At 41.6% G+C, this 15,221-nt stretch overlaps 1 protein-coding gene across 5 annotated transcripts in view; it reads left to right on the top strand.

The window, feature by feature from the left end:
* LOC311489502 (collagen alpha-1(XI) chain-like) overlaps positions 1–15,221 on the top strand; it is an 80,219-nt gene that overhangs the window by 3,140 nt on the left and 61,858 nt on the right. For all 5 annotated transcript variants that reach the window (XM_084546610.1, XM_084546612.1, XM_084546611.1 and 2 more), the window contains exons 2-4: positions 4,111–4,275; positions 6,807–7,020; positions 8,279–8,441. In XM_084546610.1, the coding sequence (XP_084402736.1) occupies positions 4,111–4,275; positions 6,807–7,020; positions 8,279–8,441 (542 nt within the window). The remainder of the gene's footprint in view (positions 1–4,110; positions 4,276–6,806; positions 7,021–8,278; positions 8,442–15,221) is intronic.

A 15,221-nucleotide genomic window follows, 5' to 3' on the forward strand; every position in this document is an offset into this window, starting at 1 on the left:
GAGAGCGCAGCATATGTTGGCTCGGCGGCCTACAGGGCTGAAAAGTTTTGAAAAATCTATTCCCACTCATTTGGGGTCTTAATGGTTTTGGGATATTGCCTGTTTTTCAGGGCTTCCGTGAAGCAATGGTTGTGGAAGGAGAGGGACTGAAGAGAGTCCTGGTGGGTGGGAGGGTGGGAGGGAGTGTGGATGGGCAGGGGGAGGGGAGGGGGTTCCTGGCCAATTCAGCACATCTGGAATATATGAGGCCTTGAGGTATGCAGTAATGCAGAAAGGCATTCTGAAACTCACAAAGAGACCTTTAGTCCAAGCTTTCTTTTTTTTTTTCAAGAATCAGTAGCTCTGTGCTTGGGACAATATTCAGAAGAGCCGCAGACTGTTTTCATTTTTATGGGGCATTTTGTGTGAGATTTAAAACCTGGCATTTTGCACTTCACATTTGTATCTTATTCTGTCCGTGCTCGACTCGGTCTCCTACTCTGTTAAATTGCTCTTTTTACAGTGTCAGTCATGAAGCCTTGTTCTTTTCACTCCCCTTTCCCTCAGTTGATAAACATTACCATGGCACTGAATTTTATAGAAATGAAAAGAAAAGGCATTCTGCTCGGCTGGATTTCCCTGTAGGCTAGTGCAGATTGCCTGATTGCTATACTGTCAACCTATCGAGCCTACGAACTGTGGCGTGAGATTATCTGGATCAGTATCGGCGTAAAATGACTCCGGTCCTTTGTTTTGACTGGAAAAAGCCCATCTGGACAACTTCACAAGATCCAAAACCTGAGAGCCGACCCCTGAGCATGTGCTCAAATCAAACGGGTTTGATTCACCTCTCAAGCTGTTATTTTTCTGGTCACAGGAGAAGTAGCTACAGGGATGGGGCCTTCTCTCACTTCAGTCTCGTGTATGTTTTAGTTAGGGGGGGTTATGGGGATCGGTGCCAGTGCCGTAATGGTTTCAGCATGTGGACCCATAGCTCCGCCCCCCCAGACCCCCTCCTGGTCGCTAAAAGCGAAGGAACAGGAACTGCACAATCAGCACTTCCTGTCTTGCGGTGCCACATGACTCAGGAAATGGAAAATACATACAGCCGAGTTCTTTTCCGATAAAATTCCTTCAACATTTATTACAGGTTTTTGTGAAGTGGTTGAAAAATGATGGAGAAACTGTAGGCTAACACAATTGAGGCTCGACATTTTTCCTCAACGGAAAGAACAGATGGTTTTTCCATTGGTGGGGATAAAGGGGTTATACCACTCTATTCCTTTACATAAAATGTCTGCAAATATAACTGTCACCACCACCATACAGTGTGTTATTTTAGTTAGTCTATGTGTCTGGACTTAACTTACCTACGGGTTCATAGAGTTCAGTGAAGTACTATAAGGTCAATGAGGAGATTTTCTGAAATGCAGACTTTTGTTTGATGTCTTGAAATAATTTTCAGGGCATCTAAAAGTCTTCTTACTGGTATCAAACACATGAATCTGGGAAAGGGGGATTTCACATTAATTCCGTTATCTGTCCCTGTGGGATTTTTTAGCTAACTGGTCAGACGTTTATCATTCCATGGACTTTGAAGAGGACACATCCTGCCTCTTGACTCACTGAAAAGACTAACAACTAATGTGATGTCTGGACGCAATTGTTGTTCCTGCTGCGGTTTTCTCGAAACAGTCAGACAAGTGGCTTTTAATACCGTGGCTGCACCGTGGCTGAGTTTGGTTTGGAGCAGAGATTCGACTGGTATTCTCATTTTCTTCATTGTTTAACCTTTAATTGCCCATTCTTACTGGAAGAAATCATGTTTCTGGTTAGTTTGTTCGGCAGGCTAAGGGTGCAGCATTTATGCACAGTCCTTAAACCTTTGTTTTGACTGTACTTTCTCCTGAGATCTCATTACAAGTGGTCTGTGTCATTAAAACAGAGGCAGGCTACGTTTGATGTGTCATTTTCTGAGAAACTTCCAACGCATTATTTGCAATTACACGCTTTCCGACAATCAATCATAATTTTATTCAGTTCTTATTTTCAAGTTAAACTATGTAGCTTTTCAAAGACTTTCTGAAAAGCAATCAAACTAATCCTTTTTGTTTTCCACTAGGGGTTTTGTTGTTGCAGCATTACTTGGTGGCTAAAGTTAGCTGAGGTTAGCTTAGAACAGATACAGCAAGAGCTAGATTTTTTGAAATTTGGTTTGAAATTCTTAAAAGGGGGCCCATAAATACTAAAGCTTGTTACATACTCTTGCTCCTAGGCCCGTGAGGTAATTTATACTTCACGAGAAACTCTAGTGCCGAACTCCGCGGAAGTCGTCATGCGGCCCTCCCACCGCAGCATACGTCACACGCGCTAAGCTAATATCTTCCTGAGTTTCAAAAACCCCACCATGGTTGAGAGGGCACGCCATGAACCGAGGCTATAGTCCTCATTGCGGTGGTGCAGCTTCGATCCCAGCTTGTACCCTTTGCTGTGTGTCGTCCCCCCTCATCACCCCCATCAAAAATAAAGACATAAAAGGCCAAAAACAACAAACTTAAAAGCTAAAGTAAACGTCCCGGATGCTACCGTGTTCATGGAATCCGATAGCACTGTTGCAGTATTGTGTGCCTTTGTGTATTATACAGTCAAACATGTTGAGTTGCTTAAGGTGAAACACAAGTAATGAGAGGTGCTCTGTCACAGTCACAGACTATAAGCCAGTTCCTCAAATCTATGCTTTTTCTCAGACGCATACATGAGTGTAATATGTGCATTTACTATTCGCTTCCCAATGCCACTTCTAATGATCTTGAATTAATGACCTTTGCTCACTGTATGTGTTTAAGTAGATACAGGCTCGGAGCCTGCATCCTTTAAATCACGGATAACGTGGCGCCGTACGTCAACACTCCTGTTTATACGGCCTTAAAACATACCCTTCCTAAATCCCCTAAAGAAATGCACCAAAAGTTGGACAACTGCAGTAAAGAGGAGAATCGAGAAGCCGCATTTATGACTGAGCTTGTACCCCCGAGTTCCAGGTCCATTGACAGAAAAGAGCTTAATAGTGTTAAGAAGCTTGTAAATCTGCCCCCCCCCTCTGTGTTCTCCTTATTCCAAAGACCTGGAGATCAGCAGCAATGAGTTTTTATCACCCCAAAGATGCTGTGGCTTTTTTGGCTTTGGGGGTAATAATAGCGGAGGTGAGGACGAAGGAGGGCAATTATGTCTGCTGAATGGTTCCTAACATTTTTAATGCTCCTCTGCCAAGGCAGCTCATAAACGAACAAATGGTGAAACTGACAGATTTGGCCAGCGGTCCCTGAACAGGCGACGGGTGTAATGGGTGTAAATGTTGGTTTATCGTCAAAACGCCAGATCCGATTAGCTTTTCTTAACCGCTAACCTGATCACTTACAGTATACTATTAAATACAGCATACTGTATACACTAATAACACAGTCAAATAAATCCATCATGTAACTTATGTATTATGATATATGTATTGGTTGCTCTATTTAGTTTAATCTTCTGTAACCGCTTGTCCTGTGAAGGGTCGCGGGGGGACTGGAGCCTATCCCAGCTGTCATTGGGCGAGAGGTGGGGTACACCCTGAACAGGTCTCCAGTCTATCTCAGGGCTAACACAGAGAGACAGACGACCATTCACACCTACGGCCAATTTAGAATCACCAATTAACCTAATGATCATGTCTTTGGACGGTGGGAGGAAGCCGGAATACCCGGAGAGAATCCACACAGACACAGAACCCATTTAGTTTAATAAATATTAAATTTAATTAGCTTCACTTATATTTTAACAGAACATGCAGCTATTTTTCCAGCAGACGTAAAGGTTATTTAGAGTTTTAAGAGTTGACTTTGAAAGAATATCTCACCTACAAGCTCATTTTTGACCAGACTTCACTCCTGAGTGCAGCGTTAAATACTGTAAGAGACAATCTAAACTACATTTCTCAATGAAAACAGCCATAAAAGGCAATTTTGGCAGCACACTAAGCAAACAATTTGTCTGTGAGAAATGCTGACCAAGCACTTAGGAACTTTGGATAAACACATTTTCCAAATAGTTCACTTGGTAAATTAACCAATTAATTTTCTGCCTCCGCAGCTGAACCCGTGGATGTACTCAAGGTGCTAGACTTCCAGAGCTCTCCGGAAGGAGTTCGGAAAACCCCAGGCTTCTGCACAGTCCGGAGAGGATCCAAACCCGACATCGCTTACCGAGTGGGAAAAAATGTTCAGATCAGCGCTCCAACCAAACAGCTCTTCCCAGGTAAAGTAACACATCATTAATCATGGATTAACAGCATCTCCAATTAAGCTGAATCAGAATTAATTTAGATATGGCCGAAAACTTTGTGTTGTGTTTGTGTTTAATGCCAAAGAACACTAAATATATGAGGAGAGAAGACAGTTGTCTGGAAGTGAAGAATATACACATTTATCTGGCATCTGAATTGAATTAAGTCAACTTTTGTGAAAATTAAGGAACTCTGATGGACATTGTCGCCATATTTGCGCACAAAACCATACAAGAAAACAGCTAATATGCGCAAAAACTTACATAATCCCATTGCAAAATACGCTATCCTGCCTTTAGACACGTCTAAGAGTTTACAGCTATGCTAGCAGCTCTGTGAGGCTGCACACACTGAAATAATGTTTACCCTGTTCCCCAGTTTAATTTAGCCTTAACTAATGTTATCATTAAAAGCCAAACTAGAGGAGAGGATGATGGGAAAGTCACTGGTTTTGCATTTTTTTGAAATGAAGATAAATTAATACATTGTTGACATATAACGATGAATTCAATGGGATTCATGAATCTCAATTATAAAAGGAATTCATCTAACATTGGCAGATGTGTTTCAGTCTAGACCTAGAAGTGTCTAGAAGCAGTAGAGTGGCCCACATCCCTGAAGCCACACTGCTTGCATGGCTACTCAACCAAATCATTGTTTGGATAGAATTATTGAGTCATACCGTCTTGAACCACTTAATGTCAGAATAAATACATCTTGAATCTATTTCTGTTTTAAAAAAATAAACGATAAATAGAGCTAATCATTTTAATGAAACCCTTTGCTTCTGGATGCTTTCTGCAGTTAATTTGCAGACGGTCCATATGAATTTCAGTGGATGCTCCAGTTAGCCCATAGGGGTTGAGAGTCACTCAGCACGTGTCATTTTCCACATGACACAAGCAAGAACATCGCCAGACATTTGTTATTCGATATTTTGGTGAAACTCACTCAATCTGTTAAAGAAAGTCAATGAGATGAAAATGTCTAGTGATGTTTTGTAGACTGAACTTTTCCAATAAAGGGGCTTCCCTCATCTTTGGTTGCCGGCAGACCCAAGAAAACATCATGCTATAGGTGCATTGTCTGACTTATTAGGTGTTGCCTGGGTGTTTGCGTAGAAATAACATATTTATTTTATTAGGAATGAGTATGCTCAGAGGAGGAGATATCAGATAGTCTCAGTATTCACTAATGAACTGCAGATGAGAGGACCTCTGTCCTTTGAAGCACGGACAGATGTAAAGTTGCCGATTGAAATATTAGAAATGATGTTACTTTAAGCTTAAATACAAAATAATATATAAGAATAAAGGTCACATCCCCGAGAGGCCTGCTGTTTCTTTAAATCTGGGTGTAGAAACGGTGACCATTTGCTTACGTAATCAAAACTGTCTTAGCCACAAAGCGTAGAGAACTTTATTATGGACTGAGTACTGTTAAATAAATTGTCCCAGCCTGTGCAGTGTGTTGGCGTTTTTTAATTTGGCTGGATTTCAAGAAATGAGAAGAAAAGTGTGGAAATAGTATAAGAAAGAGAGTCTGTCAAGTTTGGCTCAAATCGCCAGCGCACCTTACTCCTTCAGTGAGGCAATTCGCAGACTATAATTAAGCCTGCGAGGTGAGACGTTTTGAGGTGCCGTGAAGAAACGTGTCAAAGTTTCCTCAGAACAATTTGACTTTTATTTGATTGGGATTAGTTATTATTTCATTGAACCGAGCCATGTCACGGCTTTAAAAATGTGACCTTTGTTTGAGCTGTTGTATTTACAGCCCTTGTAAAATTAATGTGGCTGCATCGCTCCTATTGAGTCCTTTCAGAACATGCCAGGGACTTTTCTCAGCTTCCTTAATAAACGCTGCTCCAGGTCCAGTTGTCTAGACTTTAGTTTTAAAGTTAGGGAGCAAGAGAAAGTTAGAGAGCTAATAAACTTACCATTACCCTCTTTAGTCATTACAGTACAATTGCCCCCGCAATTACACAAGTAGAAGATAGAAGTAAATACAGGGTGCAAGGTAGAAAGGAGTCTGATTGCAACAGAACACTTTTCATGCAGATTTTGCTCAAACTGTTCTCTGAGAAATACGCGTCCCTACCTTACTGAAAGACATGAAGAAGATTGATAACGCAGCCAGTTACATAAACAGCTAGCCTGGTTCTGTCCAGAGGTTAAAACAACCAAAGAGTCCCCAAGCACCTGGGCTATATCTCATTTGTTAAATGTGTGCAGTGTGTAAGCAATCTAACTTGCGGTTTCCGCTAAACGCGAAACTATTCCTTAAACTTAAAGACAGAAGGTTGATCAGGGATGGAGAAAAATGCTACTGATCCGACATCCCCCTCAAAAGTTGGATGCCATTAAATTAATTAGAATACTGTGGTTATGCTGGATAGTTCCCATGTGTATAATGAGATTAATCTGAAGCAGAGTAGTGCTGTAAAACCCTGGTTTTTCAACTAAATATCCAACGCATACCAGTCTACTTCTTGTTCCATCTCCAGGGGGCATTTTCCCGGAAGATTTCTCTATCCTGTTTACCATCAAGCCCAAGGCTGGTCTCCAGTCCTTCCTGCTGTCCATATACAACCAGCAAGGTATCCAGCAGTTAGGTGTGGAGGTGGGCCGTGCCCCCGTCTTCCTGTATGAGGACCAGCATGGCAAGCCTGCCCCTGAGGAGTACCCCTTGTTTCGTTCTATCAACCTTGCTGACGGCAAGTAAGTGACTTGACTGCTTCTCAAGAAGGCTTTAACACACACTGGAAGAGGGTCATGTTTGCTTTTCTGTGTCCAACTGTATAACCAAATTAACTCCAGGATTTTCAGTGCTCAAAATTGAAGCTCCAATTTATGGTGAAGCTTTGCTCAGAAACAAAGCGGCACGTTCTGAGGCTCATCTTGACAATTATATCAAAGATTTATAGGTCATATTTTACTCCAAACAAACCCAATCTGTTTAAAGTATTTTCTCATGCACTCAGAACACGCTTTACTTCTCCAGGCTGGAAAGCTGACTCAGAGCTCCACACAGTTATTATCATCATATGTTTGTTCAGTTATTAATACCACATGGAACAAGTCAGACAGTGACGGCAAATAAACTGCTGGCAGCAATTTAATGACAGCCTTTGCTTTTGCGGATTATTTACAGCAGCGGTATAGTGATGTGCAGTAAAGGGCCGGGTTTTCATAATTTGCATAGCTGTCCAATGAAGCTGATACAAATCACTGTTAAAAGTTGTCATCAATCATTTACATAAATGCTAACAGAAATGCCTTGAAATGATTCAACGGGAGTTTTTTTTTTTTTGTCTGTAGTAAATTATATAAATAAAAATGTTAACACACATGTAAATGCACAGCCGATGTTTTCAATTTCCATTTTGCAAAATGAGTAGCTTTTAGATAACTAGATTGTACAGCTTATATCACAAAATGTAAGCACATTTTCCCTGCATACACATTGACAGTGTTGTAGAAAAGCACTTTTAGCCAAACCTTTATGCACACAGCCAGTCAGTGTTGACCAACAGAATTTGCTTAACTGTACAGCAACAATCTGGTGTTATACTGATACAAGAGTCTCCGAAACTTAGCTAACATCATTAGCACTGTAGCTAAAGTAGCCCCGCTTAATACAGCTCCACCTGACAGCCTTCAGATGACACAAAAGCTAATTAGCATAGCTTAAAGTGTGTATGCAAAGGGGATTCTGTTAAAGTAGAGGAGAGCAGCTAACATGTAGTGTATTAGTTTTGTGCTTTTGTGTTACTGACTGCCAGACAACATTACATATTACATTACTTACATTCAGTTAGCCTAGCTTTAGGGTACGCTAAGCTGTAGCTTTATATTTACAAGAATAGGAGTGGTATCGATTTTTCCCCTTCGCCAAAACGTAAAGCTAAGTCCTTTATCCATAGGAGGAGTTTTCTTAAATGGGAAATGGTTTGTGACCTCCTTCTTTGCTCCACAGGTGGCATCGCGTTGCTATCAGCGTGGAGAGGAAGACTGTTACCATCTTCGTGGACTGTAAGAAGAAGCTGACCAGGCCGCTCGCCAGAAGCGATAGGGCCGTCATCAGCACAGAGGGCATTACCCTATTTGGCACCCGGATTTTGGATGATGAGGTCTTTGAGGTAAGGCAGCTATTTTGAATTCCTTCTCAAGTAAAACCAGCGAGCTGTTTTGCAATAGTTACGCTGCAAATTGGGCTGGTTTGACATTCTGGTAAATATTTCCCTTTTTTTTTTTGGCCAAGAGGAAGATGAAAATGTTGCCTGATCTGGTGTGTGAGAAGGCATTTAAGACCAAGCCAGATGCAGGAAGCTTTTAGCTGAGGTTAGCTGAACATCTGGAGTCGTGGTGCTGCCGCCAACAATGTACACAGCATGTAACTCCACATAGAGCTCCAATTTGCCTTTTATACCATTCCGCCTGTTTGGATTAAACAAACAAGGCGCAGCATGTTGAATATGGAGCTTTAGAGGTTTAGATGCTAAGCTAGCAGTTTCCTGCTGCCAGTGTTTATGCTAAGCTAGGCTAATCTCGCGATCGCAACATGAGAGTGGTGACCATCTATTATGTTTTCAGGAAAGTGCGACTTCACCTCTGACACTGAAATCTGTGTTAAAGAAAACCATCTTAGACATACTGCGCTGCCATCGCTGTCACTAAAATGACTGTAGCAAGCTTACCTAGATGACAGCAATGTTTCCACTCTGGTAAAACTTGGATATAATCGAAAGCACATTGCATATACTACTCTAAATGAATCTCATTCACCATTGTGAAAAGGGATCATTTTAGTTTCTAATACTTTAAGTGCATATTCCACCCATTTTATTTGTCTTTCATTAACTTGTGCATATAGTAAAGGGCGAATTTTATTGGCCAGAACAACAATATTGGCTTTGTGTGCTTGGCAGGAGCCATAGGTAATGTTTGTCTGAAAGGCTATGTGCACACCATTTATTTCAAAGTGTCCTTTTTTTTTTCCTTTCTTCACACTGATTGGTTTGGTTTCACTATTTTAAAGACAAAGAAGTTTTTTAGGCTTCAGTTGCCTAAGACATGTTGTTATTTAGTATGCAGGCATTTTGCCATGATGTGACCAAGATATTATTTAGTAATATCCCCTCAATAACTGTGACTATCACAGAATCAGAATTCACAGGCTATTGACAAGGGTTGTTATTAGATGAGAGGTCATGGCTGAGCTGAACCCGGTTGGCTCAGGTAGCTTCGTTCTCAGTGAGTGGAAACTCTGAGCTGAATGCTAGCATAGAAGACAATAGTCTCTCTTTGATGTCTGCATGTGGAATGCCTGCTAAGTAGAACAGTCTGCAAAATGTTTGCCTCCAGGTCAGGGATGAATTTCCACAGTGAAACCACTTGAAAACTGGATGCTGCTGCTCTTTAGTGTAACTTTCTGACAAGCAGATGCCATTGCTGGAGATTACACACACAAACAATTAGAGGTTGTGATCAAATGAGCCAGTAAGATTTACAGCTTTATTTTTTTCTACATATGACTCTCAGTATAATAAAGTAAATTTTTTTTTTTTTTTTTTTTATAACATTAAGAATGCAAAAGTGAATGCCACGGTAATTAGAGTTGGGAATGTAATTAAGGTAATTAAGAGTGGAGGGGATAAAAGTGCACCAAGTTGCAGTTTAACCACACTTTTTGCTATTTTTGATCCTGATTTAAGAGCAGCCATTTGGCTTTTGTGAGCGCTCTTTGTTTGAGCATGCATTACACTAAATGGTGTTGAATTACGGCCTAATTTGTTCTCTCTTTTTAAAACTTTGAGAAGAGAAAATGATTCCTTTTGTTCCGAGACTTGTGGCGTTTCCCGCACTGCAAGGTGGTTTTAATCAGTGTATCGCACAATAGCAATGCTGTGGTGGCCCTTCTGGAACTGCAGCCATATCTTAAGATGTAATTATTTCCACTTCAAGTTAAATAACCTTAGATTTGTTGATTGCAAAATGGCTTCTTGTGGGCAAGCTGCACTTTTAATGGCGAATATACTTACTGGCCATGGGGGTGTTGTTTAATTACTGTATATTCCTCCAGATAAAAACGGGTTTGCTAAGTAGATGTAAACCATGTGGTTTGGTTTAGGAGTTTCTTATGGGATTGTGCTTTGGCGTCCATTCTAAATATACAGCTGTTAGAGGTATACAACAGTCAGTATACCTCAGAGGCTATGGAAACTTTCAGAACGCTGCTGGCTGCATTATCTCAATAAATGCACTGTGAAAGATTCAGGAAATCTCTGCAGCCAGGGCCTTATAGCTGTTCTTCCAGCCTTGTTTGTATAAAAATGAATTCATTGATACATTGTGTGGAGACGTTTAAATTGATTTCGTTTTGTAGCAATAATACCCGTCGTCTTTGTGCAGCTGGAGCAGAAGACGTGTCGACAGCTGCTTGCCACATTTAAAGAGTAGCTCGACATTTTTCTGAAATATGCTTTCAGTCCGAGAACTTTGACGCCGTTCATGTCCGTGCATTAAGTACGAAGCTGGGAGGCTATCGGATTGGTTGTGAATGAAGGCTGGAAAAATGTAAGTTCAGTTTGCCTGCCTCAACCTCTGTGTGCAAATGAATAACTAGGAAATAGTAACCGAAAGTCATCACCCCCCCCCCCCCCCGAAACGGCTTCCGTTTCTGTTTGTTTAGTTGATCTCAAGTGTTGGTAGATGTATTTGCTCGCGCCTGTAGAAATATTTGAAGAAAGATCGGTCTGATGTTCACTGAATTTATGTTATTTTAGGTTTTCTGACTTAACCTCTCCACGAGGCTTAACCGCTCTGTAACTGAGGTATGGATCTTCTCAGTAACCACCGTGTCCCGAAGTGATAAACATTCCCGACCTTTTGACTGCTGTTACCGATTACAGACATAACAAGGCTGACGCAAGTGTTAGAAATTCTCAACCTCACCTTAACTGCGGAAAACCGTGGAAAACATTAGACTTTTACCTTCCAGTGTGTTCGATTTAGTGGCCTTTGGTTGCAGATTGTAACCAATTGCAATCTCCTAACCCCACCCTTCCCTATGAAGTCTATTGAAGAACCTACGACGAGCCAGTGTTTTGTTTGTCTGCTCCGGGCTTCTTGTACAAATATGACAATGCAACGTCTCGGACTTTGCAGAAAAGGACCTGCTGCCATGTGTAAATACAAATGGCATATTCTAATAGTGTGTTCAGATGAAAAAAAGAAAGCCATCTTGATTGGAAGCCCGCAATATGAAGTGACAAATCAAAGAAGACCTAGCCACAAATATCTTCCTTACTGAATACGTACATCTGGAGCTTCACCTATAGCTCATCCCCCAATAGATTCTTTGGGTTTGTTACTCCACTCTAGTTATAAGAAACAATCTTGGACTGTTATGTCAGTCCAAGATTGTTACCAAGCATGCCAAGTCAGAGCTTCAGTTCAATTACCGAGAATGCATTGAGCTGCGAGCACATGGTTACCTTACTGCAGTAGATTGCACAAGCAGGTGTCAAAGCTGGAAGCACCAAATGAAGGCTAGGGGAAAATATGATCAGTGTGTGCTTAGCCTTGGCTGGGATTGCACAGCTGTTTAAAAGATATGCTCACTGACTGTGTGCTTCTTTTTTCTTTTTTTTTTAAATAAAAGCCACAAAATATTGGAAGAGAAATCATCTCATTTCCCCCCTTCTTGTCTTTTATGCAAATCCATTTTTCGGACTTTAAAGGATTTGGTGGGATTCTTTGTGCCAAATTTCAACCCGCGCGCCGTCGTGTATGTGCGTGCATGCGTGAAAGTTGTGTGTTTGTGTCTGCGAGGAGGGGAACCGGAGACAGAGGTGAAGATGGTTTGTTTATTTGTCCGGCATTACCGCATGGCAGATCATTCCAAAGCGCTGTCCCTCAAGCAGGACAGTCTTTGGCAGGAGACTCTAACAAGAGTCTGATGGGCTCGTTGTTTACGGTTGAGTTGGCAGGAAGAGGAGCACCGCGACTGTTTCTCATCTGCTTCAGTCACTTTTCACCCTCCAGTACCCATGACAAAATGTTTTGGTTGGGGTTGCGTAATAAGTTTATTCATATTTAGTGTTAGTGTTGCTGAGAATTACAGCATATGACATCTATTCAACATATATTTTTTGCCACCAAGCAGCACCAGAATTAGCTTAACTTAATAGTTCAGTGTCAACTTTCAGTTGTCAAACGTTTTATCAGACCTTCTTGTCCCTTATACCTTGACTCTCACTAAACGGTCTCAGGACAGCCAAGAAGTAATGGGTTCCAAGATTATTCTCGAAAACTTTTGCTAACGGAAAAGAACAGCGTGAGGAAAAACAGAGGGAAGTGAAGAAAGGGGCAGGCAGACATGCGAGCAGATGGCTCGAGCCGTTCAACAGTTTTGTGAGCTACTGGCAGACGAAATGTTTTAATATTCGAAAGGTGCAAGACATTTGTATGCCCCCGGTGCTTGAAGAGAAACCGTATCCCTGCGCTGACCACAACGGCTGCATTTGATAAAACACTGGCAGAAATCTGGACCGTATTATGCATTTTTTCTTGGTTAATTGTTGTCCTTGTACGGTTTTGAAATTCCATCCGCCTATTTGTTCTTTCAAGATGTGCTCCCATTCCGGAGTTTGCGAAAGCAGAGTTTTTAGATGATCTGTCAAGATAACCCAGAGGTGTGTGCTGGAGGTAGATTGTGGCTACTAAAGATAATCTGTTTTGCACTGTAGAATGTGTAAGGGTAACATCTACAAACCTGCGGCATGGTCCTAGGGGTTCAGTGTCACACACGGGTCACAATGACACAGCTGAAGGTTTTATTTGAACTTCTTCTTCTTTGTAGTTATTCCAATGAAAGGTTTTTACGACAAGGATTACCCTGAGTAAACCAAACATTGTCTCGGGAAAGGTAAGGTGTCATTATACACCGGACAGACCAAGAATTCGTGATTGCAACTGCCTTTTTTCTCCGTTCTTGGCATGTCTTCATCTGTGTTTTACTGGGTCAAACTGCAGATGCTTTGAGCATATTTATAAAAGCGTCTTCCAGGTGTATTAATCTCTCCCAGCTGTTTTTGCAGAAGCAAAGCGTCCTGCTACACCTGGCCACAGGCAGTAACCTTCAACCTCGTAATTACGTACTTACATGCTGTTTTTAAGGCATTAGTGGAACTCTGTATCGCTTGTGTTTCATTTCTCGTTATTGATTGAGCCCAAGGTGTTGTCCGCTATGAGACATTTACATATTTATACCGAATGTAAAGCTGCCGCTGTATATTGTAAGGTTCCCAAGCAGCACTTCCCCCTACCTGTGCAATGTACTTCAGTTAAAGAACCGTGGTTAAAACAGGAGTATGAATGGTTTCATGTAGGCCTTTTTATGTTTTTTGGGCTTTCCCCTTTCCTTTTTCTGTGTTAATATTTCTTTTTGTACTTGTAAAATTCTGCTGAGTCTTCCGAGTTGCTAGCCAACACAGCAGGTAGTTACTCTGTCCCACAGAAAACACTTCCTTTTTCTGCCTATTACTTATCTAAATCATCATGCAACACATTCGTATATTGCCCCAGCAGATAATTTAGCACATGCCCTAAGCGACTGACCAAAATCAACAGAGTGGGCCGGCTGACCAATCAGATCAGACTCTGCTTTCTTAAAGAGACAGGAGCTAAAACGGAGCGTTTCAGGCACAGTGTGGAAAAAGAGGCAGCGGCAATGTAAAGTATGTGAAGAACATAATATTGTTTTAAACTTTATACATTTCTACCTGTTCTAGCAGATGCCCCGAATAAAATTTAAGACCCTGCAAATGAAAATAACATGGCCTCTTTAATTCGTCCCAGCTGGCCAAGAGGCAGTCTGAGAAAGATTCACGACAAAAAAAAAAGACAAAAAAAGTCTAAAAGAAAAGCAACAATCAAAGTTATTCCCTCCAGAAATTGACACTCTTATGTTGATTGAGTTTGTAAATCAAGTATGGTCCTGATTTTGTGGAATCAAAATCAAGCCGCAGCTTTGTTTATGCCTCTAAATTAGTTCAACAAAGGCAGGATAGGAAAACCCATGCACCTCCTGTCATTTCTGATCCGGCGCCAGCAGCAGCTATCTGCATTCAATCAGAGTCATCCGTCAGTTTTTGGGGTCAGTCGTGTGCTTGATGCTCGGGGATGAAGTAATGCGCGTGCATAATCAGATGTCAAGTGATCACAAGTGTCTCTCTGAGTGGCAATCATAAGTTGATAGCTTTTCCTTATTATTAATTCAACAACAGAGGTAGATTTTTGACTTTTTCTTACTGCACACTATTAGGTATGCGTCCATCTGTCAGTTATTTTCCTGAACTGATTTCTGCTCCTTGTGGGTCAGGGTTTTTTTTTGTGCTGGGAGGGATACTCCTCGAAGCAGATGTTACGGACACACGGCCCAAAATTCATCTGTCACTTGCTGTTTTTAGACATCTCATCTCGAAATCGCGCTTCAGCTATAAAACAGTGGTGTGTTTATTCTCTAAAAAACGAATTTATTCGCCGGTGGGTGAAACGTAAATGCACCGACCCTTCTATTCTTTGATCGGTCTCATCCGTTTGTCTCTTAATGAACTCCTCTCTGGCGTATGGTTGCTGTTAGAGTGTGCGATCGGGGCTGACATGTGTCGAGGCGTGTAGTATTTACACACCCATGCACGCTGTACACAGACCCATTAATAGGTCGATTGTAATGCAGCCAGAACGGGTGATTTATCCCGCCGCGTTCCTGCCAAATCTGAGCACATCCAGGGCATCGCTGGATCGTTACTGGAATTCTGAGGAGGATTCTCAACAGATGCCACAGAGATGTGCGGCGGTCCCCAGACAGTAACATCAACAAGAGCGCGGAGACGCAGACAAGGATGACACAGGAA

This window comes from Chelon labrosus (genome assembly GCF_963514085.1).
Source record: "Chelon labrosus genome assembly, chromosome: 6".
Taxonomy (NCBI): domain Eukaryota; kingdom Metazoa; phylum Chordata; class Actinopteri; order Mugiliformes; family Mugilidae; genus Chelon; species Chelon labrosus.